We start from the raw sequence: 26,281 nt of genomic DNA on the forward strand, positions 1-26,281 counted from the left end.
AAAGTGCGCCAGTACAGGGAGAGAGCAGAGCAGTGCCACATCTTACTTAGTAGCCATGTCATTGTTCTGCTCTCTCCTGCTTATGCATGTGTGATTTTCTGTTAGTAAATCTGAGCCTGTATATGTGTGGGATCAGACATGTCAAGTAGGCATTTTCACTTTTTATATTTGTTCACATTTTTTCAGGGGCCTGGCGCTGTACACTGCACACATCTGGACTCTTGAAGGGGCATCTCCCAGCCACCCTGATAGATGATCCACTCTAGTGTCTAATCCTAATCGACCTGCTAACACCGCATGAAGAACCAAACAACTCCAGTGTTAACCAAAACAGTGCACCATCTGGGATATATAATTTGCTCACCCATAACTCTAACCTCACCAAGCTTCTACAAGCTACCCATAATGATTCTGTATCACATGGTATTGAACACCCAATCTCCCCAAGTCCTTGTCACTGAAATGGCAGCTTTAATCCTCACTAATAAATTGCATCTTTCTTATATCAAGAAAATCAGGCTGTCACCAATCTGTTTATCCAGTTTCAACTTCTTGGTCCCTGAAGACTTCTCGATAATCCAAACGGATGAGGATAGTTGTATAAGTGAAGGATTATACATCCTCTACAAAACCTTTTAACTCAAATATTTGCAGCTGTTAACTTCCCAACATATTTCTTTAAACTTTTGTCAGTAGCCCCCAGGGCAAACATTCAGGCCCTTTTTTATGAAGGGCTTGCGTCGCCGTTGCGTCACTTTTTTGTATCACTGCGGAGGCATAATCAAGCGCCACACTGCGCCCTATTTACAAAGTGACGCATCCAGGCAGATTCGTCACTTTGTAAAGGCCTGTGCTGCATTATACCTGCGTCAGGTATAATGTATGCAGGGTGGGTGTTCTGACATAAACAAGCCTAGTAGAAGCAGCGCAGTGAAATTTATGAGATTTCACGGCGCCACTTCGATGACTTCAAGCAGGCATAAGAATTGACGCAGACCTTTTCACATGGGACTCGTCCATGGGTTATTAGGACACATTGCTGGAGTTGCGCCAGTTTTCTGACACACTCCAGCAATTCGTCATTTTTGCACCACCAGATGCGTCAGAATTCCTGAGATATCTGCAAATCCTTGTGCCATTGAGTGCCATAATCTAAATAAGGCGCATCCATGGTGTTGTAAGGATGGCGCTATGAAAAGTGATGCATCGCTGCTTTTGCCCAGCGATGCGTCACTTTTCAAAAAATGAGGCCCTCAAATTTTGGGGAAATTATTGGCATTCTTTTAGCCATGATACATCATTAAGCCATCAATATCTTACCAGGGGATTTCAATATGAATTAGAATGCAAAAAGAACCCTTTTGTATGTATGTACTCAGGTCACTGCTAGCAACTCAGCAAAGAAAGAGACTTTATAACATTTATCTCTGCATCTTAAAAATGGGAATTTCTTCCAAATATGCATGAGAAACATTCTTATTCTTCCTCTGTTTTTGGGATGTGTGTAAAACCTTTTCGACTGGTCACTAATCCTTGTGTTTTCCGACATTGTGTTTCAGCTTCAGACAAGCCTGGCAGATCCCATGACATTATCGAAGTCTATTTCGCTTCCCCGGAGCGCCTACTGGCATCACATCACGCGCCAGCACAGCGTCGGCGAGATCTACAGTTTACAAGGCGAGTGGATTAACACCGCAGCACCACCTCCATTAGCGCCCTCCGCGCTGAGCACAAATTCATGCAAATTGCCTTTTCATTTGCATTGGTTGTTTTTCCTTCCGTTTTAATTTATCAGCTGTCACCCTCCCCAGTGGGAGCCCTAACATTTATAACGCCAAGATTTCTTTCTGCAATCATCTCATAAACTAATGCGGAAAGTGACTATCGGCGTCTCTGCACAGCTTCAGCGGGCACTTTAGGCTGTAATGTATGGGCACAACAGAGCAGATTGTTGGAAGGTAATGTGCTGCTGACACCAAGGTCGAAGACGCTCCCCCCTGTCACTTTTTTCCCTTAATAGGATTAAGGAGCCCTTCTAAAAGGTTTCAAAACACAATTGTGCTATAAAATCTGCATTACACAGTTGCATGGGTTTCGGGGAAAGAGAAAAGACCTAATTGCGGTGGTTTTTCATTACTGTTTGTCTCTGCCTGAGCATTGTGCCTCAACAGGGGGCTCCAGCTGCAGGAATAAATTACAAAACGTCCCTACGTGACAAGTATGAAATTACAATCGTCAGGAAGGACAGTGCCCTCGCGTTAAGTCTTGCTGCGTTCTAGACTTCGCTCATTCCCAAAAAGGATTGGGGTTTTTGGATCATCTTTTGAAAGAAGGCAGGAGAGCCATTTGAAGGCATGGGTAGTGTGGGCAATTGTCAAGGGCCCCAGTTTCCAGGGGGGGGGGGCCCGGAAGGGTGAAAAAGATATGTAGAAAAAAAGCAGTTATTTTTTTAAAATTTCACACCTGGGTATGCTGTGTTTGCCCAGGCCTAATCCTTGAGCAGCCGCTGCCTGTGCAGGTAAGAGCGGTGGAGCGGTGGGGCAGGGTGGGGAGGATTTTGACAGGCGATGACGAGGGAAAATTAATTATTTATTTAAATTTGCCTCGTCATACTCCGTCGAAATCCCCTCCTCACCCTCCCCGAAGCCCCGCCGCTCTTACCAGCACGGGCCGCGGCTGAACTTTCAGGCTGTTGGCGGCACTCACCGTGTACAATGTTTCCACATGTTTGGTTCTCTCTTACTTTTCTTCATATCTCCCCATCTTCCTCACCATCTCTATCTCTTTACCTCTCTCTATTTACCTACCTCTGCATCTCTATGTACCACCCCATCTCAGCTCTCCCTACCTCACCTCTCTCGGTTAGGGCTGCCACATTTCCCAGGGAGCTATTCCTCCCATTTTGTTCACGTTATAAGCGTCTGCAAAGGCCCAGGCATGATACTTAAAGGGAACTATTAAATAAGATTTCATTTTAAATATGACCTTTCTGTCTTTTTATGTTAATTGTCAGTTAAGGTCATTACAGCAGCTCTAAAGCACATTTTAAAGGGCTTTCATCTTCTAATTACTGTTTTAGGTATGTTCCAATAAGGGGGGATAATACCAGCTGTAGGTGATTCTCCTAGCTGTGTACTGGCTGGGACATTAGAATACTGGGCATGTGGGTAGGGAACTGTCCTGGTGTCAGCCTTGCTCTCAGGGCACCTTTCTCTACCCCACTTCTCTCACAACATGACCTCAAACTTTAACACTCACCATGTCTCCTTCCGCAGCTCCACATCAACTCTTCCGCTCCGTCACACTTATCTCTCTAACTCACTACTCTGTTGCATTTCAGCTCTGTGTATCTCTCCTTCACCTGCTTCACATCTCTCTCAACAAACCTCTGTACCGCTCTCTCAGCTCTGTACCTCGCCCCTCTGTACCTAATATCTCCCTACCCAACATCTCTCTCTATTGCTATTTGATTCCTCAGTTTATCTCTCTATTTGTTCACTACCTCACCTCTCTTCTCTTCCTTTCTACCTCTGTTCCCTTTACCTCTCCACTATCATTACTTTAGGGCTTTCTTACTACTTCTCTTTCATTACCTTCTCCCTCTAATCTCTCTTTCTCCATTTCCTTCTCTATTTCAACTTGCCCCCTCTTTGCTACAGCTCTATCTCTCTCTCTATCCCCTCCCTCTCTGACTCTCTATCAAGCTCACCTATGTTGCTCTACTTCTTCTCTGTTGTTCTATTTTACATCATCTCTCTTTCTTCCCTTCACCCCTTTCCATGTACCTTACTCCCTTCACTGCTTTCTTTACCTGACCTGCCTTTTTATACCTTGTCTCATTTGATCCCTTTCTATACCCCACAACTCACTCTACCTTGTATCTCTCTACACTTCTCACTAACTGACCTCTCTTCCTGTCTTCCCTTCTCTCTCTGCGTCTACCTAAAATTCCCCTCTCTTACTACTTTACCCCACTCTCTCTAGCACATCGCCCCTCTCTCTCTATAATTCCTTCTCTTTAGCTCTAATTTTCTCTTTCTCGTCATAAAACCTAACCTACATCTGTAACTCTTTTTACCTACCTCTTTCTGCTTTTACCTGTCTGCATCATTTTTTCTGGTCACTTCTAATGTCTCTCTTTATATCATGTCACTCCATACCTCATTTCTAACTCTACCTCTCAACTCTTGCTAATGCTCCTAGAGCCATTCTTGTTACCTCCTGGTCCTCCTCCTGTTTTCTGCTCACCTCCCATTTCTGTTACTCAGCACAGCTGGAGGTCACTGTCTAGCCACAGAAGTGTACTGAGAGAAAGAGGAGAAAAGCAACAATACAGAAGAAGAAACCTAAGGAGAAAATGACCATCATTAACCTTAGGAACTGTACTTTCATTTTCACTGATGCAATGAGAATGTCAGTTGTGAAAGGAATTTATTCATGAATCTCTGCAGCTAGAGCTACAGTTGCAAGAGCTTTGCGCATAAGTCTCATCTTATATTTGGCAGTAGTCGACTAAATATCCACTGCAATCAAATCACCCTTATTGTGCCTTTTCTATGCCGGAAGAAAAAGCTAGTTAGACACTGGACCTTTCGTCTGCATTCGATACTGTTAACCATAATATCCTTCTGACCAGGCTATCCTCAATCGGTATCACGGGTTAAGTGAGGAAGTGGCTGCAGTTATATCTGTCGGACAGATAACAGGCAGTGTCTCTCTCTCCCTTCTGCTCAGAGTTTAGGACTTTCAAAGACAGTGTTCTGCAAGGGTCATCAATTAATCCTATACATTTTAATATCTAATTGAGCAGGGTAAACTATGCTGATGACATTCAGCTGATCCTGTTGGCAACACCAGACAATTTCCATAACTGTATGAACGATATCATCAACTGGCTTAAAATAAATTCTTTGAAGTTCAACGGAGATAAAACAAAGTTTCTGTGCTGTCCGGCGATTCCAGCCTCGCTTCCATCTGATTTTTGGCCAGTGCCCTCTGATAAGACCCCATTGCCTTCAGACGCCTTCAGAAATTTGGGAGTCAATTTTGACAGGAGGCTTAGCTTAGAGTCCCACGTCAATAAGACAGGAGGGACCTGCGTTGCTCTAATTTAAGCACTACGTAACATTGTCCCTCTACTTCCCAACTCTTCTAGAGCACTGGTAGTCTGCAGTGTTATTTTAAGTCGTTTGGATTACTGCAACACCCTATTGCTAGGGGCTCCAAACTACCTGCTCCGGCGTCTTCAGAGGGTTCTAGCTATGGTGCCAGATTGGCCCTTAACAGGTCAAGAAGGACATCAGTCGCATTGGCAATGAGAGATTTACACTGGCTACCACTAAAACAAAGAATAACGTTTAAATCCCTCTGCATTGTTTTTGAACCCCTACATTTGTTCGGTCCGACCCCTCTGCAGAAGAGACTAAATTGATATGTTCTTGGTTGGAGTCTACGCTCCGCCTCTGCTAACCTGGCCTGTGTGGGCAGATAAAGAAAAGTTAGACAAGGAGGTCGGGCCTTTACGACTGAGGCAACCTGACTCTGGAATCAACTCCCAGTCACCCTGAGACTGTCTACTGATATACTACATTTCAGCAAGGGTCTTAATACATGGGTTTTTCCTAGCAGCATTTGATGCTGGTTTGCGTGGTCGGGAATTTGCCATACTGTACGAAACTTGTTTTCTTTTTCCCTAGGAGGTACAACAGCTCCAGGATACCTGCCAGGTGATAGTTGCGCTTTAGAAATGTAATAATAAGTAAATAAATACCACATTAAAATAATGGTAATTGTAAGACAAAGTAAAATTCTATCCAAAACAAAATGAGTTTATCAATATTTGTTAAAGCTTTGTTTTGGTGCTATTTGGCTTGAGGACACCAAGCAGCTTCAGGATTTGAATGTTTTTCTGAAGCTCGCGTTTCTGCAAATTTTGCATATAATTGTAAATTGTTTGAAATCACAGGAGCATGAATTAGCTGAAATGTCTAAGTAATTTAAAGTTGTTCTGGACAGTTCCCCTCAAAATGCAGTTTGCCCAGGGTCCCAAAAATCATCAAGATGGCACTAGCTAGCCGTTTCAGAGGCCACTCAGAGTTACTGAACTTTTTCAGCTCTGGAGGCTGTGAATCATCGTCTTATGTTTTCATCTGGGACACATGATGGACCCGATTCACAAAGGTAAAGTGAGTCCAATTTACGACTTTTTGTATTCACAAAGGGCATTTACTACTCATAAAAGCCCATTTTGTGAATACCAAAAGTTGAGCTTTATGACTTTCGGGATTCACAGAGGGAATTTACGAGTAGGAAATGCTCTTTGTGAATACCGAAAGTCGTAAATTTAGACTTTCCTCTCACTTTACCTTTGTGAATCGGGCCACTATGTGCAAACGTCTTGTGATTCCATCAGTGTTATGTGACATCATTTCCTGCAGTGTCTCAAAGGGGTCAACAAGTATGTTATGTTAATTGATGTCTCCCTATGATTTTAGAAAATGGCTACCAGAGGAAGGTAGTTTAATGAATCCCTTCTTCAGTTAGTTCTAGAGCCTCAGTTCAAAGCTCCAGAAGTGGTCATGTGTCCTACACACACCATTGCTTAGGCCCTCGTGAGCAACCTCGTATTCCTGTTTTAGCTACAAATGGGAGTTTTCTTATGAAAGTGGATTACAAGCAGTGGAGTTTCCCGCACCCAGTTTTCCTAGGGTTGGTAATCCAACATTTCTTTTATAAGGTCATACCTGAAGGAATTTATTCTCAGTAAAATGCCCCGAATTAAAAGCGCACATGCTGAAATCACTGCGGGTGTCACCGAATGACACATCATATACTCCATTAAATAAGGTATGTTGGGGTCTCCTTGTGCTTCCACAGTACTTTTAATATCTCTGATGTTGGTAATACGAGTAGCAGGTTGGGATTGCTGCCCGGCTGTACTAGGCTACTTGTAATAAATAGGTAACTTACAGTACATTTGAGAGACGTTGAGAAAAGATTCTGCTTTGGGCCTCTTGAACAAATTCAGTAAAGCCTGACTATGGGCTTTGACATGGATAGCTTCTCTTCATATTTGGATCACCTCAGAAGAAAGGGCCTATGTGATCCTGAGAGCTACGGCACTTATCGTGTCCGTTCAAAGAGAGTATTACGTACAAAGGGGCAGCTTTATAAGGAACTGACGCATCGGTAGAGATGCGTCAGTTTCCCTGCGCCAGCCTGCGTTGCCCTTGCGCCACCATGGATGCGCTGTATTTACAATATGGTGCACCATGGAGCAAAGATTGACAGATGCGTCAGAAATTCTGATGCATCTGTTGGCCCAAAAGTCACATATTGCTGGAGTTGTGTCGCAAGCACGACGCACCTCCAGCAATACATGGGGAGGCCTTTACCTATCGTACTGCGTCACTCCGAACACCTGCTTCAAGCAGGCATAAGGTTTTAACGCAGTGGCATATTGGAAGAGGCGCAATGAAATCTTGTAGATTTCACTGCGTCGTGCGTGGAAACCCCCACCCTGCATACATTATACCTGAATCAGGTATAATGTGACGCAGGGGTTTACAACGTGACGCATCTCCCTAGATGTGTCACGTTGTAAATGGGCCACATTTTTACATCGCAGCTGCGTCACAAAAAGTGCGCAACAGCAGCGCAAAAATGATGCAAGCAGCTTGTAATTCTGCCCCAATATATCTTTTACCGAGCATTTTCTTTCAGCTTCGAGCCAAACATAGTACCCGGACTTGGAGCATGAGATAGACTGTGCATGTACCACCTATCCAGTTTGGGGAGTTGCTAGAAAGTGTACATGTCAAAAAAGTGCAGCAGTCCCTGTGCATTCAGTGTCATGTTGTCACGTTAAAAGTGAATATTTGCAATTTCAGATTCATTAATTCCGTACCCCTCACTGATTGTTTTCTTTAATTATTACTTTATTTGCTCACATCAGTAAATTATGTTTCCATATTTTGAACGCCATGACAGTTTGCTACCCTTCGAGTGAAATTGCCACCTTGACTAGGCACCAAAAAAGCAGGCATCATATCAGTCGAAATCCCGAGGGCACATTGGCTCCAGCACCCAGAAGGACTCGAGGAAGGAAGCCCCTCTCTGCCTGCCTTGAGAACCCGAAGAGGTTTTATAATAGGGTATGCCCCACAATGACGTCTTCAACTGTATCACTTTAAAATATATACATTTTATATAATATACCAAGTGACTATTGATTATCTGGTGCAGAATGTTTGTTCTGTGCCTTTCATCAAATAAGTAGTTGAAGGCCATTTAATTTCACAACTGCTCACATGTAACCCTTGTTTATTGTGTAGACTGAGAGTCTGGAATGTAAGAAATGATGCCAATACAATCACACCTCTTCTATTTTCATTAATTGAAACGTCATTTCTTTGTGCTCTTTTAGGATGTATAACACACGAAACACAGGGGGTCTAACAGCCAAATTTGAGAATAACCATGGCAGAATATCTGAGGGCTAGTTGCGCCCCGCCTGGTCTAGTGGTCTCCAATGCTCCTCGACTATTCTTACAAGATAAGATCTTCCTGAAGGATTGGTCGCTTATAGCATGGAGATGTACTAGAGACTGGCTAATATTGATTATTAGCACAGCAAAAAGAATAGCCGATACCATCTTGGTTGAAATACAGGTTTTAGAAGCAGCAATAAGAACAACAGTAACACCGATTCTGTTTAAAAAACAGCAGGACGAATCGAACAAAAACTCAGGTGAATTCAAGGAGACTATTCTGCAAACAAAATTAGATAAATTCAAAAAAGATTTGAGTAAATGGAAGCATGAACGTGTGTCCCCCTATACGAGCGATACGTACACACCACCTGTATACAGAAACAATGGAAAACGTTATGGGTCTAACTACTCTAGTTCAGGGTCTGAAAGTAGTGATCCAGACAACACCAACACGGACCCTCCTAGCTTTCCACAACGTGGGAGAGGTAGGGGGAACAGACCCTACTCATATGGCAATCAACATATTGATCCATACCAGCAATGGTGGCCACCCACCCCTTGGGGTTTTCCACCGAACCAACAGCCTTACCCTGTACCTCCACCTCTGCCGAATTTCCAAGGGTTTCCAAATGCCTACAATTCTCAACATTTTTTAGGGTTTGGCCCACGCCGACCAAGAGGCAAAAGGCGAGCAGCACAAAACACAGTTGTACAATGGGAAGACCAGACAGGCCCACATGCAGGTACACGGAGCCAAACTGCCAAGAACCAGAAAGCAGGCCCATCGAACAATCCCTCGTAGTCAACTTATCTAACAAGATACTAACTCCACTTGAAGAACAAGTACTGAATAAAGGCTTGGGTTTCGTCATGACGAATCATGGAGACCCATTCACTTTCCAATGCGAATTGAGTCAGTTCTTCAGGAAACTTAGATTACACTATCTCTTCAAGGATCAGATTAATGCTGATTGCGACACAAACACCGGTCTTAGACCAAAATCTAAATTCCAGCCACCTATTCACACGGTTCCTCCACAGGTCTTAGCCTTTGAGCAAGCTGTTGCGAGTGATATTGCTTCACTGTGGAGCACAACAGTCAGGTCATTTAACAACCTTACCAAATCAGAACAAATGACACTGAAATCACTTTCGGAGGATCATTTAATAACTATAAAGCCTGCAGATAAGGGCGGCTCTATAGTTCTTTTAAACACCACGGATTACCAGACTGAGTGCTATAGACAACTAAACAATAGCCAGGCATACTCTCCCTTGTCTACAGATCCTACAGAAGAGGTGACTAAACAGATACAGGATATGGTTGAAGAAGCTTTATCTGAGGGTTGGATCACTCAAAGTGAGGCGACTTATTTGGTTGCTAAACACCCAACCACTCCTTATTTCTACCTTTTACCAAAGGTACACAAACCACAGAGGCCACCGCCTGGTAGGCCTATTATTTCAGGAATAGGGTCTCTCCTGGAGCCGTTGTCAACTTTTGTCGATTATTTTCTGCGGCCAATTGTACAGAAAATGCCTACATATGTGCAGGACACTAAAGATGTCTTACGTGTCCTTCCACAAATTGATTATGATATGGAAAGAGACCTCCTGGTCTCTTTCGATGTAGAATCACTGTATACTTCTATCCCCCAGGATGAGACTTTAGAAGTCGTAACATCCATCCTGAGGGATAGTATATGTGAAACTATCACTCCTGTACCATTTATAATGGCTTTGGCAACTATAGCCATGAAAATGAATTTCTTCAAGTATGAGGACAAGCTGTTTCTCCAGATCTCAGGCACGAGTATGGGCAGCGTTTTCGCGCCGAGCCTGGCGAATTTATACGTGAACCAGTTCGAACAACAACACGTACTGACACCCACCAACCCCTTCCACACCTCTATTAGGTGGTGGAAGCGTTATATTGACGACGTGTTGGTGGTGTGGAGAGGCACGGTGGATTCCGTCAATGAATTCCACCAATGGCTAAACAGTAGAAACCAGTTTCTTAAATTCACCATGGAAACAAATAAGGAAAGAATTGCATTCCTAGATCTGTCGATCTATGTCACTACTGCAGGATTGCAGAGTGAACTGTACAAGAAACCTATGGCGCGGAACTCACGTCTCCTTTACGAGAGCTACCACCCGAAGTCCCTGCGCCAGAATCTACCATATGGCCAGTTCCTACGGGTTCGCAGGAATTCTGTGGACAATTACGGGACAGACACTATCCTAATTCACTCATAAAAAGATCAAAAAAGAGAGCGGCTAACAACAATAGGGAGGCCCTCCTGGAAGCTCCAATCCCTAAACCACCTCTGACTAGACTCACTTTCGTGAGCACCTTCAATACTAGAAGCAATGCCATCCAGAAGATTGTCAAAAGACACTGGCGCCTTCTGAACCATGGGAGAGAGAAAATCGCGCAACTCTTGTTTGCGTTTAAAAGGGCAAGCAGCATTTGGGATCGACTTGTTCACACACGCCCAAAAGAGCTCCCTAGGAAACTTGGTGGAACACTGTGGAACCTTCCACCAGCTGTCGGGCATCACCCTTGCGGCATTTGCTCAGTCTGCCCTCAGACCAAACATACGAAGGAGATAGATATAGGCACCACGAGACCTTGGTTGCAGAGTAACTATAGTAATTGCAATAGTACCAATCTGATTTATATGTTGACATGTCCTTGCTCCACACGATATGTGGGTATGACGACCCGCAAAGTCCGCACCAGGATGTTGGAACACAAGAGTTCTTTTCGTAGTAAGAAAAACAACACTAAACTTACGAGACATTTCCTGGAGCGTGCACATCTAGAAACGGACTTCCAATGGACTGTCCTGGAGAAGCCATATATACCCAGTCACATAAGTGATGTGTCGGGTTACCTTTTTAGAAAAGAGCAAAAATGGATTTATAAACTTCGGACAGATACAGGAGGATAAAATGATGATATTCCTTGGACCTCCCTGTAGCCTTGGCACTAGTGAGTAATAACTGGGATATACTGACTGTAATAGGGTGTGTCTATATAAACATGTTGTACATATTGATTCATGCCTGAATTACTTTGCTCACACTCTTTTCATAATATCGCAAATAGGTTTGATTATGGGAGTTTTCTGACATACACTGGAGGGTGACATATAGCTATGCATAACCATTAGGATGGTTCCCACATTTTAAGATTTTGGAGCATCTGCATAGTTATGCCCATTGAATACACTCTGAGGCCACCCATGGCATACTACTTAGAGCATTTGTGTTCCCAAAAACAACATAGGAATATCACGGACCAATAGGTTGCAGTCATTGCACCACAAAGATGTCTGAAATGACATCATTGGGCAGCTGTCATTGCCCAATGACTGGTACTTTTTTTCAAAAACAACACATGGTCAATCGTGTTTCTATGATATACAGGTTGGAGCCTTCAGAACTACAAAGATGTTGTCATCGGTTAGTTCTGAGCGCATCTTCTCGCGTGATTTCGGGCGCTAAGGAGTGCGCTCTTGTTCCTAAGAAAACAAGCTCAAGTAGGCTTATTTTGGAGAAAAATAGGCAGTGACTCACAACACTGGGGGCATTCTAACATCATATGCACGTGAGGAATAATCACGGTTTAATGATTACCAGATCATAGTGTTAGGAACTACAAAGATGGCCGATATGACATCATATGGTAGTTCTGAGCACTTTCTCTCGCGAGATCTCGCGAGATTTCGAGCGTAACGTAGTGTCCTTAGTTTTCTTATGAAAATAAAGACCAATAAGGCTTACTTCACAAGAAATGTCTGATAATAGTGTCCTTGCCACTGATATATACCAATTGAAGGGACACATGATAAGATCGCCACTATCTAGTATACATCTTAAAGGTGGAGGGATACTACACTAACAAAACCCTCACTAGACTACTTATACTAGCATCTCCTACAGATCGGTGCCTCCCCCAAGTCTCGGATAGGAGCTTGAGGTACCGACGGAAAGGTGAGCAGCTACCACAGAATATTTTTAGCTATACTATGTTGTAAACTTTAGCAAATCACAGGTTTTGAAGATCAGTATGTTGTAAAATTCCTGAATAAGCATACAAAGGAGTTTTAATCTTCCTTAAAGTTTGGTGTCTTAATCGAGTTTCTGGGTCATTTTGAGGCTTAGTACACTGAGTTTGGGGTGTTTATCTACCTCACATGTTATGCCTCTAGATACAGGGCATTTGGTTATAGGAATGATCATAGGCAGGGTATTAAGCGGAAAAACATTTTTTACGGTACTTTGCCACATTCTCTTGTTTTCCCTATATCTTTGTAGTGCGGGGCCTCTTAGTACCTGAGCAGTGTCCAGGTGAGGTGAGGTCTATTGCCCTACCACAAAGGGTAAGCATAAAAATCAATTTTCTGACACACATTATTGGTTGGTTTGGTGACACACTATGCACATGAGACTGATGCATCGAATACAGTACTAATGATATAACGTTTTCCTTCACAGAATTCACAGTAACCATTGTGAATCGGAGGGTTAATGTCCATGGTTGTTACAGGTTGTACCGTTTCTAACCAGTTTTACTATAATTTGTTTTTGGTGATGGTGGTGAATTCTATATTTCACTATTAGGAGTGCAACTATTATACGAGCAGAGGCCCTGACGAATGCCAAGGGATTAAATACCCGTTAGGCAGAAACATGTTGGCCCTTATGTAGACAGATAATTGTTACTGTCTTCTTTTGCACTGTTCTATTTTTTAATTAGGAGGCGTGTCCAGTCCGTAGAATAAAGTATTTAGAAGGAGGACATTCCATCCTATTTTAAATCACTTTCTTGTTCGTTGCACTATTTCTTCTTACTTTACCATCAAAAGATCAGTCATCATGGACGGTTTGTGTATTTGGTGGACCAAATCCTGATACAACAATAAGGTGCGGAGCTGAGTGTCCCACTGATCAGGGGACCAGCCTCATTTGCACATGGGTTTGGCCAAATGATAGGACTGATCATTGAGTCTAATTTGATGGAAACCCTTTACAATCTGTTGTGGATTAATCAGCCATTTTGCGAATAATCGATGATGTTCCGGTCTCCTCTATGCATGTAGTGTTAGCCTTTTTTCCTTCTTTATCTTTATTAATACGTTATGGGTGTGCGATAAAGATATTTTGAGATCTTGTTGACTCAGTATCTACAGTGTAGCCTCTCAAATTTGGCTGTTAGACCCCCTGTGTTTCATGTGTTATACATTCAGTTGGTGCTGGGGATAAAATCAGGTGTGGGTCTTTAAAATATATATCCCTTGGACCCTATTTTAAATGGTTTTGTTTAATCTCTTTTAGGATGTCTCATGGGCGATTCCTCTGATTTTCTGGTTTCCTGGTCGCGGACGGATGACATCAAACCTGGGATGCAGGTATGAGCCACCGTATACACACTACATTATCCTATTTTCAGGACCACTCCATGACGACTTGTGCTTGGTATGCCCTCAAGAGGCGAATCTCAATCAATATTTATTAGTACAGGAAGCAGTACTGCAGTAACATTGTTTAATATGCTCCTACATACCCTTGCTAATCAGCCCCGAAACATCCACCGCCCTATAAGTAAAAGTCCAAAGAGGGCAACGCCCTTTCTATTTTACTAAGTGTCTATAAATATTCCCTGAGAATTCCCATTTTATTCCTATATTCGATTTTTTGGGGCTGATTTACAAAGGCACGTAGAGAGTACTACAGGAGTACTAGACATCATGTACTCCAAAATACTATTTTGAATAGGCCTCTTGGTGTCCAGATTAGTGATTTGCTTCACAAGTCTATATTGTGCAGGTAACCACAACATTCCACCATGAATAAGAAAAAGTGCACATCAGTTACTCCACGTTCCAGTCAATTTCCATTAAATGTGTACACCTGGGTTTACGTGAGAATAAGGCCTTGTGACCCAAAAAGTAAAACTTTGCTACACCGTGCACCTGCCAATGAAGGCAGGGCGGCAGAATGGACTTACTGCACATTTACCTGCTGTGAAGCAACCTCATGATCACCTCATCTCTGTTCTTCACATACTGGTGGGCAATATGCTAATAGGCACACTGATGCATCGCTTACACATTAAATGGTCACCTTATTGTCAGCATGCCATCGCTCAAGATTTCTGTGCTTGTCACAAAGGCTTACCTCAGGACACCCATAAGCATATTTGCTAGTTGGAATCTGTAGAAGGCCTTTTGGCCTTACTCAAGATTTGCTGCATTACTAAAGTTGAGTTCCTTTCTGACGGGTCTCCCCTCTGGTGTCCCTCTTATTGGTGGGGATACGAATGCAGTCATGAATTCGGAACTGGACCGATCCAGTTCTCAGACGAGCAGACAGGGAGAATGTGGCCTGGTAGATCTCGTCACAGCCGTGGGATTGTGCGACCTGTGGCGGACACCTAACCCTACGCTCAGGCAATACAGATTTTACTCCACAAGACATGGGTCCTTCTCCAGGATCGATCACTTCTCCACTTGTAATGATCAAATGGGGGACTTCACAGAAACGAAACTTATGGCACAAGGGATTTCAGATCATTCCCCCGTTTGTGTCACCCTCAGAGGTCCAGTGGTCAACAGGGTGACATTCCCGAGGATAGACCCTTGGCGCCTCCGTGACCCAGTCATAGGGGAAAAGCTTCGGGAGGGTTCTAAGCTGTACTTCAAAGAAAACCAGGGGTCTGTGGAGTCCCACATTACGCTGTGGGAGGCCCATAAGACGGTGTTAAGGGGATTGGCTCAGGCGCTGATTGGGGCGCAGAGGGAAGAAGAATCGCTCCAGAACCGGCAGCTAGAAGGTGAGATTGAGCAGATGGAAGGAGATATTGAGATTGCCTCCTCTGTGGACCTTCGCCACAGATTGATGCTGAAAGAAAGGGACCTTAAGGCCCTGGCCGAGGGAGAAGCACGAGCCTATGCGCTGGCCACACAACATCGGCTTTATGATGTGGGGGACAAGGCCTTGAAGCTACTGGCGTGGTTAGAACGCCGCGATAGAGACCGCTTGTGGCTGCCTGAAGCTAGGGATGCATCTGGTTCTCTCTACTCAACTAGCATGGACATAGTAGAGGCTTTTGCGGTGCACTTCGAGCGGGTATACTCTCTAGTATGCACTTGGACAGAAAATGATTGTGCGGAATTTCTGAGAGACTTCGCACTGCCCACGTTGTCTGCTGAAATGAGTGGAAGACTCAAGGCAGACTTTACGGAGGAGGAGCTTGGAAATGCTCTAAGCTCCCTACAGTCTGGGAAAGCATCCGGGCCTAATGGGCTCCCGGTGGAGATCTACAAAAGACAGGCAGCGATCATAATTGCCCCCCTTCTTAAGATGTTTTCTGAGGCACGTAAGTCCGGGAGGCTCCCTCCTGATCAGAGAGAAGCAATGATCGTAGTGATTCACAAGGCAGGAAAACCGGCGGACCAGTGCGCTTCGTACTGCCCCATATCTTTAATAAATGTGGAAGCCAAGGTCCTGGTCAAAGCCTTGGCGGATAGGCTGGTGTCCGTTATGTCAGAGTTAGCACACATTGACCAATCCGGGTTCATGCCCTGTAGAAGCACCCGCCATCATTTACGGCGACTAACATGACCGAGGATGTTGGGAATACTCAAACGGTATTGATGGTGCTGGAGGCCTCGATGGCATTCGATAGTATCGAATGGCCCTATCTGTTTATGGTTCTTCAGAGACTGGGCTTTGGTCTGATCTTTTGCAGTTGGGTATGACTCTTGTATGAACAACCCACGGCCCGAGTGAGGGTTAACGGGGCTATATCTAGGGCCTTTCCCCTGCAGAGAGGTACCAGGAAGGGCTGCCCCCTGTTACCCCTCCTCTTTGCTTTATGTATCAGGAGGGACCCCGCGATTTGGGGACTGGCGGCGACAGAGGAGTGGGGAGAGCGTATCTCCCTCTACGCAGATGATATTGTTCTATATCTGGCGAGACCATACCACTCGATCGCTCAGGTGCTCCATATTTTTTAGCTGTTTGGCAGCTAATCCGGTTATACAATTAACTAGTCAAAGTCAGTGATTTTCCCCTTTTCAGGTCCCCGCCCCTCGGATCCCATCTCGGTGTTCTGCCCCGGTGGTGACCGGGGGTTTTAAATACTTAGGCGTCTACATCACGAGAGACAAGAAGGAGTTCTTTGATAGAAATCTTGAACCCCAGCTGACTCGTCTGAGTGCCAATGTGAGTCATTGGCGATCTCTTTCACTCTCGCTCATGGGCAGGGCGGCATTATTTAAAATGCTTACATTGCCGAGACTCCTATACACTTTACAGAATACACCATATCCTGTCCCCCCGAGTGTCTTTAAACGGATATCACAGGCAATACGAACCTTGTTGTGGGACGGAGGGTCCCCTAGAATTGCATTGCACAAGCTCCACAGGGGAGTATATGATGGAGGACTGGCACTCCCAGATGTCAAATTATATTACTGGGCCTTGCAGCTCCAGGTGATAAATGACTGGGTATATACGGACAGTAGTGAACCTGCATACAGGGTAGATAGGATGGTTATGCCCGGAGGCAATTGTGAACCTCTCCTTTACGCCCGGAGGTCGCAAACGGTGTTGCCTGAGCACACCAGAGTAGTACTACAGTGTTGGAGAGAGGCTAATAAACTCCTAGGATGGGCGTACACACTGACCGGGAGAACCCCACTGTGGCTAGGTGAGCAACTGCGAGAGGTGACTGCTTTAACAGGTTTCAAGGGGTGGAAGTTAATTGGCATCGAGTAATTAGGTGATGTCTGGAAAGGGGATTCCCCCCATTCCTTTGACTATCTCCAAGGGGAATATAACCTACACCAGTTGCAAATATACCATCATATACGACTCCTACATGCTTTGCGATCACACATACAAAGTGGTACGTCTATTCCGTAATACTCCCCGATGGAGGATAGGTTGTTACTGGACCCCATTATGGAGAAACCCTCATCTGCCATTTATCATAAATTAATAAACAACATACCTGACCCCCTGACCACTCTTAGAGCAGCTTGGGCCAAGGATCTTGGCAGTATCGACAATGAGGTCTGGCAGGATGCGCTGCAGAGTCCTAGAGAAATTGCAATCCGCTCGAGGTTTAGGCTGGTGCAGCTAAAAATCCTTCACTGTTCCTACTATCCCCGTACACACCTTTACGCATGGGGTAGGAGTCAATCGGCATCATGTGTAAGGGGCTGTCAACGGGAGGGCACTTTCTTTCATATACTATGGGAGTGTCCGAAGATCATTCCCTTCTGGACGAAGGTCACCGACACCATGTCTAGGGTGGTGGGGGAGACAGTTCCGATGGAGCCTAAGTGGCTCTTATTGATGATTAAAGGAGACACTGACTGCTCTAGGCATGTGGAAATATGGCTCGCCCTGGCAGCGGGAGTGGCAAAACGGAATATTGCTAGGTGGTGGGGGGCGCAGATACCCCCGCGGTGGGAGGAATGGGAGCGGGACCTTGACTGGTGCCAAAAGGCCGAAGAAACTGTATACAAAAGTAGGGGTTGTACTAAGAAATGGAAGAAAGTGTGGGGGCCCTGGCAGAAGTACAGAGAATCTGGGGTAGTCATGGAGGGGTGTGGGAGAGGGTGATTGTCGATTGTCCTTGTTGCTCCCCAACGATTATTCTCCTGTCAACTCTTGTGTTATCTCCCAATGCGCTATATAGAAATTATTTTGTACTGAATGGTCTCATGAGCATTGTTAATAAAAAGAATTATGAAAAAAAAAAGATTTGCTGCATTACTGATGATTCTGCACTCTCCCCATAGTGCCGTTGGGAGACGTCACCAGTCAGTAGGGCACTGAAGACATTTGGTATAAGCTGAAAAAGAGAACTACCTTATGGCCCTGCTCGCAATAGTTATCCTTCTGAAATGTCACCATGAGCCAGTCTAGTGCTGAATTTTCAAGGGTGAGGTGTAGAAAAAACCCAATTACAAGTTGCAGTGAGAGGAGGACATACTTTGGAAAGAATCTTTTTAATAGAGTCATGTGATCTTTGGGATTTGGCGGGCTGGAAAAGCAGGCAAGGAGGCCGTATATAGTGTGCAATAGTCTACTTTATTGAGTCCAAGGTACGGTGTGCAACAGGATAGAATGCGGGCCTTCTGTAGGAGGGGGTGGAAGCGATGTGGGATCCCGTCGGTTGCGGTCGTCGTCACCGAAGGTCTTCTGCTGCCCAAGTCGCCGACGTTGGTCCCAGGAAGGGGGAAGGACGGACACCTCGGAGGGCAATGAGACAAAAACACAGAGGGAGCCGTTAGACCTGCGGACAGTCTATGTCGCTGCCGTAACCTTCACCGGGGAGTGATAAGAGGAGGGGGTGTGAGGAGAAGGGACAAGGAGAAAGAAGGACAAGTCGAGGAAAGATGGGTGTTCGGAAAGGGGGTTGAGTGGGATACTATGTACAAAGCGTGAGGTGCTGTACAATGGATACTGAGAGATCCTACTAGTGTGCAGGGGTGCTAACAGGAGAGAGACTATATACATCTAGGTACAAAGAACCCAAGGTACACACGGGTGCTTTAGAGTGCTATACTGGAAGAAAACTGGTACTCACGGGCTCCGCCGTAACTCTCATCCGAGTTACGGCCGCTCTTCAGCCTCCTCCGGGGGACTCCACCAGTCTTCCGACCACTCTTCTGGTTCGCCGCTCTCGTCCTCTCCTTTCGTCGTATCTCCTGCCGGACTCTCCTTCCACGATCCTTCGACGACCTCTGCTTCCTGTCTTCCGGCTTTTCTGTCCCCGGCGGGGAACGGGTAGGCGGGACTTCCGGGAATCAGGGGTTGTCCTTCCGGTGGGTCGCTGTTCGGGATTGGCTCCTGTAAGAGAAAGAGGGGCGGGGTTCCTGGGGTCACCGAGGCTGTGGATGAAAGCTTGGATGGACTGTCCGAACAGGGAGGATTGAGCGGAAAGGATTCCCTGGACAGGGTAAGGAAGGGGGGCCCGATCCGAGGTAGGGGGTCTCCGTTACATTCCCTTTCCCTAGCTGTCTTTCTTGTATCCGGTGGGGATAGGGGATAGCGAGAGAGGAAGTCCGCGTTACCCTGTTCTGTGCCTTTTCGGTGTACTGTTTTGAAGCGGTATGGTTGGAGGGCCAGGAACCACCGCAGGACACGGTCATTGTGGCCCTTGTTCCGGGCCATCCACTCAAGGGGGCGTGGTCGGTGAAGATGGTAAAGTCACGTCCTTCTAGGTAGTAACAGAGACTGTCCACTGCCCATTTAATCGCCAAAGCTTCTTTCTCCACGACGGCATAATTCCGTTCTCGAGGAAACAGTTTCCTGCTGAGGTACAGGATGGGTCTTTCGTTCCCCTCGTGGTCCCTCTGTGACAGTACTGCCCCTAAACCCTGTTCTGAAGCATCTGTCTGAAGGAGGAAGGGTTGTGTGTAATCCGGACTAACTAGTACGGGATCGGAGGTCAACGCATTCTTCAGATCGTTAAATGCATGCCACAATAGGGGAGTCGGGTTTTTCAGAACGGCCTCTGTTTTCGTGGCTTTCTTCAATAGGTCAGTGAGCGGGGCGGCCCTTTGGGAAAAATTGGGCACAAACCTGCGATAGTAACCAAGGAGGCCCAGAAAGGCCCTCAAGTCTTTTCTGGTCTGGGGGAAGGGGAGGGAATGGATGGCTTCTGTTTTGCTGCTCTGGGGCCGTATGAGGCCCTCACCCAGGAGGTATCCCAGATATTTAACGGTTTGGGCTGCCAGGGTGGTTTTGGCGGGATTAATCGTGAACCCATAGGAGCCCAAAGAGGAAATGACTTTATGGAGATGCTCCAAGTGTTGTGACCAGGTGTCGCTGTAGATAACTATATCGTCGAGGTAGGCCCCTGCATACTGAGTGTGGGGACGTAAGATATGATTCATGGCCCGTTGGAATGTGGCGGGCGCGCCATGGAGGCCAAAGGGGAGGACGAGGAACTGATATAAACCTTCAGGGGTCGAAAATGCCGTTTTCTTTCGGTCTTCTTTTCTGAGGGGTATCTGCCAGTACCCCTTACAAAGGTCCAGAGTGGATATGTACTGGGCTTTCCCTATCCGCTCTACCATCTCGTCTACTCGGGGTAACGGGTATGTGTCAAAGGTTGATATCTTATTGACCTCCCGGAAGTCAATACAAAATCTAACAGACCCATCAGGTTTGGGTACAAGCACTATTGGGGAATTCCAGTCACTTACAGAGGGTTCTATAATGCCCAGTTTTAACATTTGTTCGACTTCCTGGTGTATGATCGCTCTACGGGCTTCAGGGACCCTATAAGGCCTTTGTCGGACCACTTTCCCCGGACTCGTCTGTATGGCGTGCTCAGAGGCGTAGCTAGAGCTTGTGGCGCCCGGGGCTATCTCGCAGATTGCCGCCCCTGGGGAGGGGGGGTTGCTGGGGAAAAAAGACAGCGACCACTTGAAAGAGGTCCAAGAGACACGTAGTATCGCCGCTAATAGTTACCTCGATCATGCAAGTTACATGCACATACATGACACGGTCCAAGGCTACACAGTTGGATACACCGGTGACTGGCAATACAAAAGAGAACACACAGACTGCATGAGCTATCTGGGGGCTCAGAAAAACCACATGTGACATCCATCAGAGAGCTGCGTGAATAATTACCTAGTTATCCCCTCAGCACAATGCAAACATGCACATACATGACACTGTTCAGGGATCTATCATCTACAGCGGGCATTAAATGACCATTCATCATGGTCCCCCCATTAAAGCAGTGCACTTTGTGATCTGCATGGTACATGTTCTTTGCAGCGGGCACATTAACCCTCTGTGCTACCTTTCCAGGAGTCAACCCTTCCACTAGACAAAACTCCATCTCTCTCTAGGAAGAACATTAATCACCAAAGTTATCATTACATTTTTATTGTTTCTGAAAATTGCTGGAGGCCAGGAAGGCACAAAATATACTTGCAAACACTACGTACCCACCCAAAATAGGTACCCAGTGAGGTCACACCGTTCGCATCGCCCTAATCTGCTCAAGGTTCATGTGACCTCAGTGACAGAGTCACAGCGACTGGATCACTGTTGCTCTAGGGTGTGCTGCTTTGTAGGCCTGCCCGCAAGACTGGAGATGGATTGTGGTGGACAGGCCTTCAAGGGTAACCCACAATAGACACCACTAGGGTACACCTGCTTGTGCTAAGACATCAAGCCTTCTAAGGTCTAGTGGGGCCTTCTACGGTCTAGCATGGGAATGTGCTCCCTCAGTAGAGTGGTCTGGTGGACTGGTCATGAAGGCTGAACCCGGTTCCCCAGTTCCAAATTCGACAGCTCTGGCTATAGTGCCACATCCTCTCCCCCACTGAACACCATACTTCCCCACTGAGAGAAACTCGCACTGCCTTCAGCTACAAACTAATTGTGCCCGCTATAAACACTTGGGTGTGGCTCAAAACAAATTATGCACTTGATAAGAGTAATATACTGCCTAAAAAAAAGTAAAAGCAACCACTCATAGGGAATGCAAGATTAAGTAAAGCATGTGAAATGTAAGCAGAAACAACATGGTTACCTTAACGATCTCTCACTCACTATTCAGAAATCAGCGAGTAGTTTCAACTGAAAAGTTATGGACATGACTAGAGGGCCCTGAAGGGAACAGTTTCAATGTCCATTGCTTATATCCGTACAAAACGTAAGCAGTATGGTATAAAAAGACCACATCCATAAACACAGAGCCATGGTACACATTGTGATTTCCAATCAAACCAACAACCAGGTATTGCAGTACCTCCAGGAATGGTACACTCTCCCAACCTGGGAACAACAATGCTGTTCAAAGAAAGAAGAGAAAACGAAAGCAGCGCTTCACTGGCAAACTCTGTGATGCTGGTGTATTTGGATGTAAATAAAATCAATCTGGCCACTTTGCAACCCCTCTGTCTTACTTTATTTCACCTCCCCCACCTCCCTTTCCCACGCTAGTAGCACCCCTCAGAGAGAAAACGAGAGAAAAAGGGCATCTCTCGCAAGCGTGTCTCTTTTTTGGATCCATTTCACATGAAAGCAACTGTAATTAGCACGAACCAAGCATACAAAGCAACCTTATTTTCAAATCCCCGAAACTCAAAGGAAAGAATGTCAATGTCTGTTCTGAAAGCCTGAGCTAGGGGCTCCATGTATAGATCGAAAAGTAAAGGGGATAGTGGACATCCATGTTGGGTTCCCCTCCAGATGTTTATTCTCCTAGTCAGATTATGAATGCGGGTTGAATGCCAGCCACTGCTAAAGCTTTCCACAAGTAAGCTCAAAAGATCCTATCAAATACGTAAGCCGCATCTATTGTGACTATAGCCAAAGGGTCTGAGTTTGCAATAGATATGTCTTTTGATGAAATTAACAAACGGGTTAGGACAAACAACTGCCTTCCTGGCACAAATCACTTCTCGTCTGGATGTCTTATACCTGCTACCCTAGCTAGTCTTCTTGATAAGATACCAGTAAAAAATGTTATATTCATAGTTCAACAGGGAATTTGACCTATATGAATCCACCTTCTTTGGGTTCTTATTCAGCTTTAGGAGTAAGGTGATTATGACTTCATTCCACAACAGCGGGTATGTGATCTCCTAGACAACAACTCTCTCCATATAGCAACTATAACCTCCTTCAAAGCTTCATTGAACTGTCCCGGGAGTGCATCAGTGCCTGCTGCTTTCCCACTCTGGGTTCTATTTATTTGTGGAAGGATTTCTTCCTCCAAGATGGGGCTCAAGAGGGCTGTTGTTCCTTTACAGAGAAAACTGGGAGCTGCACCCTCCTTAATCACTCTCTTAACTTTGCTTGCTTACAGTTAGTTGTCTCTGTGTAAAGGTCTTCAAACAACTTTACTATACACACTTCTATCTGATCTTGATCTTCTGAAGTATTTCCCTCTTCATTCACTATTAGTGCCTCAATGTGGTTCCATCCTCTGTCTATTGTTGCCTTCCAGGCAAGCAATCTTCCTCTCCTCTTCCTGTATTTAAAGTGCACCAACTTGCTCGCTTGCCACTTTTCTCTGTTCCTCCTCTCTATTACCTGCCCAAAACCCTAAAGTTTCTCAAGCAGCAGCCTATGCTCAGCCGCTTCCACCTCCTCCTCTGACTACTGTAGGTACATTTCTAACATGCTAATTTCTTCCTCAAACCTTTTGTCCTCCTGCACTTTTCTTCCTTTCCAAGCCCCCTGCTTGCATGGAATACCTCAGACAATTGCCTTGTATACATCCCATACCATTTTCAGGGAAGCAGTGTCAAGATTACTTCCAAAATACTGCTGACTCCTCCCTTAATATCGTAAGTATGTCTGTATCTAAAAGTAGTGTTCTATTCAATGTCCACCTAAGTTTGACCTGAATTTCTGGCAAACCTATCGCCAAAACACTGCTAAATGATCTCAGCAATACAAAGGAATGTGCTTAATCTCCTTGACATTGTGTAATACTTATTTTTCTTCCTTAAAAGAATCTATCCTAGCATAACTGCAATATCTTTCATTAAAAAAGTGTACCCCAGTTGCGGCTAGTGACATTTGAAAGCGGTGAGGAGTAAAAGTTTGTGATGAGTCCCCAGTGGCAAGCGAGCGAACCAGACCATCATAAGGGCGGTTCGGGGGAGTTCTCACCCGAAGTGTTTTTGAAAAAAAAAAAAAAAGAATGGGCAAATGGTGTATTTCCAAGCAAATTTGAGAAAGCCAGAAGGTTGATAAAGCAATAGTAAAAGTGTAGTTATGACATCAAAAAAGAGATTTCATATGATAATGAAGTAGGTAGCTGCTTATTCAGCATAACCACAGAACTTCATAGCAGACTTTGAGATAACAATGCTGAGTACCTCACAGATTTCTTTATTTATTGATATACCTTTACAAATGAAGGGTCTCATTTATAAGTGACGCATTGCTGCGTGAAAGCAGTGATGCGTCACTTCTCAGTGCGCCCTCCTTGCGACATGATGGATGCGTCATATTTACTGTATGACGCATCATGTCGCAAGGAGTTACAGATATGTCAGTATTTCTGAAGTATTCGTAGATTTCGCTGCGTCACTTCTACAAGGCTTACTGATGTGGGAACGCCCACCCGGCATACATTATACCTGACGCAGGTATAACGTAGCGCAGGGGTTTGCAAAGTGACGCATCTGCTTAGATGCGTCACTTTGTAAATAAGGCGCAACAGGAGGCATGTTTTACTCTGCCGATGCGTCACAAAAAGTGATGCAACAGAAGTGCAAAACTGTCACAAGGCCTCATAAATAAGGCCCATTATACCCGACTCGGGTAGAATGTAGCGCAGGGGTTTGCAAAGTGACGCATCTGCTTAGATGCGTCACTTTGTAAATAGGGCGCAACAGGAGGCATGTTTTATGCCGCCGATGCGTCACAAAAAGTGACGCAACGGAAGCGCAAAACTGTCGCAAGGCCTCATAAATAAGGCCCGAAATCTACTTAGGAAATACAAGTTGTGATTTGTCAGACTGAACACGAGAAGGCAAGGAATAAACTTCCTTGCTGTCTCATTGTGTCCAGTCCGACAAATCACAATAAAGGCGCATTGGCTGCCAGCTCAAGTATATTGAACTATACAGCTTATTTTTGCAGACTTGATATTACTTCTAGTCTTTATTTGGGCCTATTGCAGACACCTGTGTCTGCACTTAAGCAAGAAACAAGTTGGAGTTTTGAAAGTCTGCCAATTAGCCCTGCCAAAGGAGCACAAAGGCTAGAGACATGCAGCTCCTTTCGATTACAGGCACGTGACAATACCGAGTCAGCAATTAAATTACATTGCAACTTCAAACTCCCACAAACATACTGGCACTTTACAGAAAGACGGGACCTGGAGATGGCAGCCGCCATGCATGTTGCGTTCCATGTCATCAAGCAGCCTCTGTGTTGACATTAAACGGGACGTGCCTCAGTAATGAGCATTGAAATCGCCCTTTGCTCGTCACATTTATTTCACGGATGGTGGGAAACCATAGCGAAGAAGAGATTTCAAAGGCACACAGACTTTTCTTAATGCCAGGTTTCCCTCAACAGTTGCATGCGTAGTGTCTAGAACTTCAAATACGCGTTTAAAATATGGGGTCATAAAAAGGTAGAACAGGCAAACAGTCAGACAAAGCGGTGCATCGGTTTTGAAACGTGAAGCTGATCTAGTTTACTTTAACAGCATTTACTAAGTCACTTATAGATTATGCGTTAATAAGTTTAAAAACGGGTACAGGTGAGCGTTAACAATAAATTAATTATATCATACCAGGACTGGTACTGTTAAAGTATGCAAATACGGGAAGGTTCCAGGGGCACGACACAACTAGAGAGGTGCTGTTCTGAAAAGCAATAAAGGCAACTCATGAAGGTATGGGCAAAAGTAATTTAAACCTAAAGAAATTTAAAGCAAAAAGGGTCTTTCATAACCTCTCAGAGGCGCAACTAGAGCCAAATTTCGGGGGGGGCTGAGCAAAAATTTCAGGGGGGGGGGGCTGAACTTTAAGCAATAGGCAGAGTGGAGCTGCAGGGGCTCTTAGAAGGGGTGAAACAACAGCAAGACCTCATTAACATGCAAATGGTCTTTTAAAGACCTGTGAAGTGCTCGGGTGCGGCTGCTTTTTTGCCCGGGAAGGTGTCTCATCCCGGGCTGTCACACACGACGGGGGGGGGGGGGGCTGAAGCCCTTTGAGTCCAATGGGTGTTGCGCGCCTGACAGAAGTGCACCTGCAACGTACAGC

At 45.2% G+C, this 26,281-nt stretch overlaps 1 protein-coding gene across 1 annotated transcript in view; it reads left to right on the plus strand.

The window, feature by feature from the left end:
• The window catches only part of DOK6 (docking protein 6), a 1,435,463-nt gene that overhangs the window by 1,022,709 nt on the left and 386,473 nt on the right, over nt 1–26,281 (plus strand). Inside the window, exons 8-9 of the mRNA XM_085603942.1 lie at nt 1,560–1,677; nt 13,839–13,912. Of these exons, the coding sequence (XP_085460068.1) occupies nt 1,560–1,677; nt 13,839–13,912 (192 nt within the window). The remainder of the gene's footprint in view (nt 1–1,559; nt 1,678–13,838; nt 13,913–26,281) is intronic.

The sequence above is a fragment of the Triturus cristatus genome, chromosome 5_1 (assembly GCF_964204655.1).
Source record: "Triturus cristatus chromosome 5_1, aTriCri1.1, whole genome shotgun sequence".
In the NCBI taxonomy this organism is placed as follows: domain Eukaryota; kingdom Metazoa; phylum Chordata; class Amphibia; order Caudata; family Salamandridae; genus Triturus; species Triturus cristatus.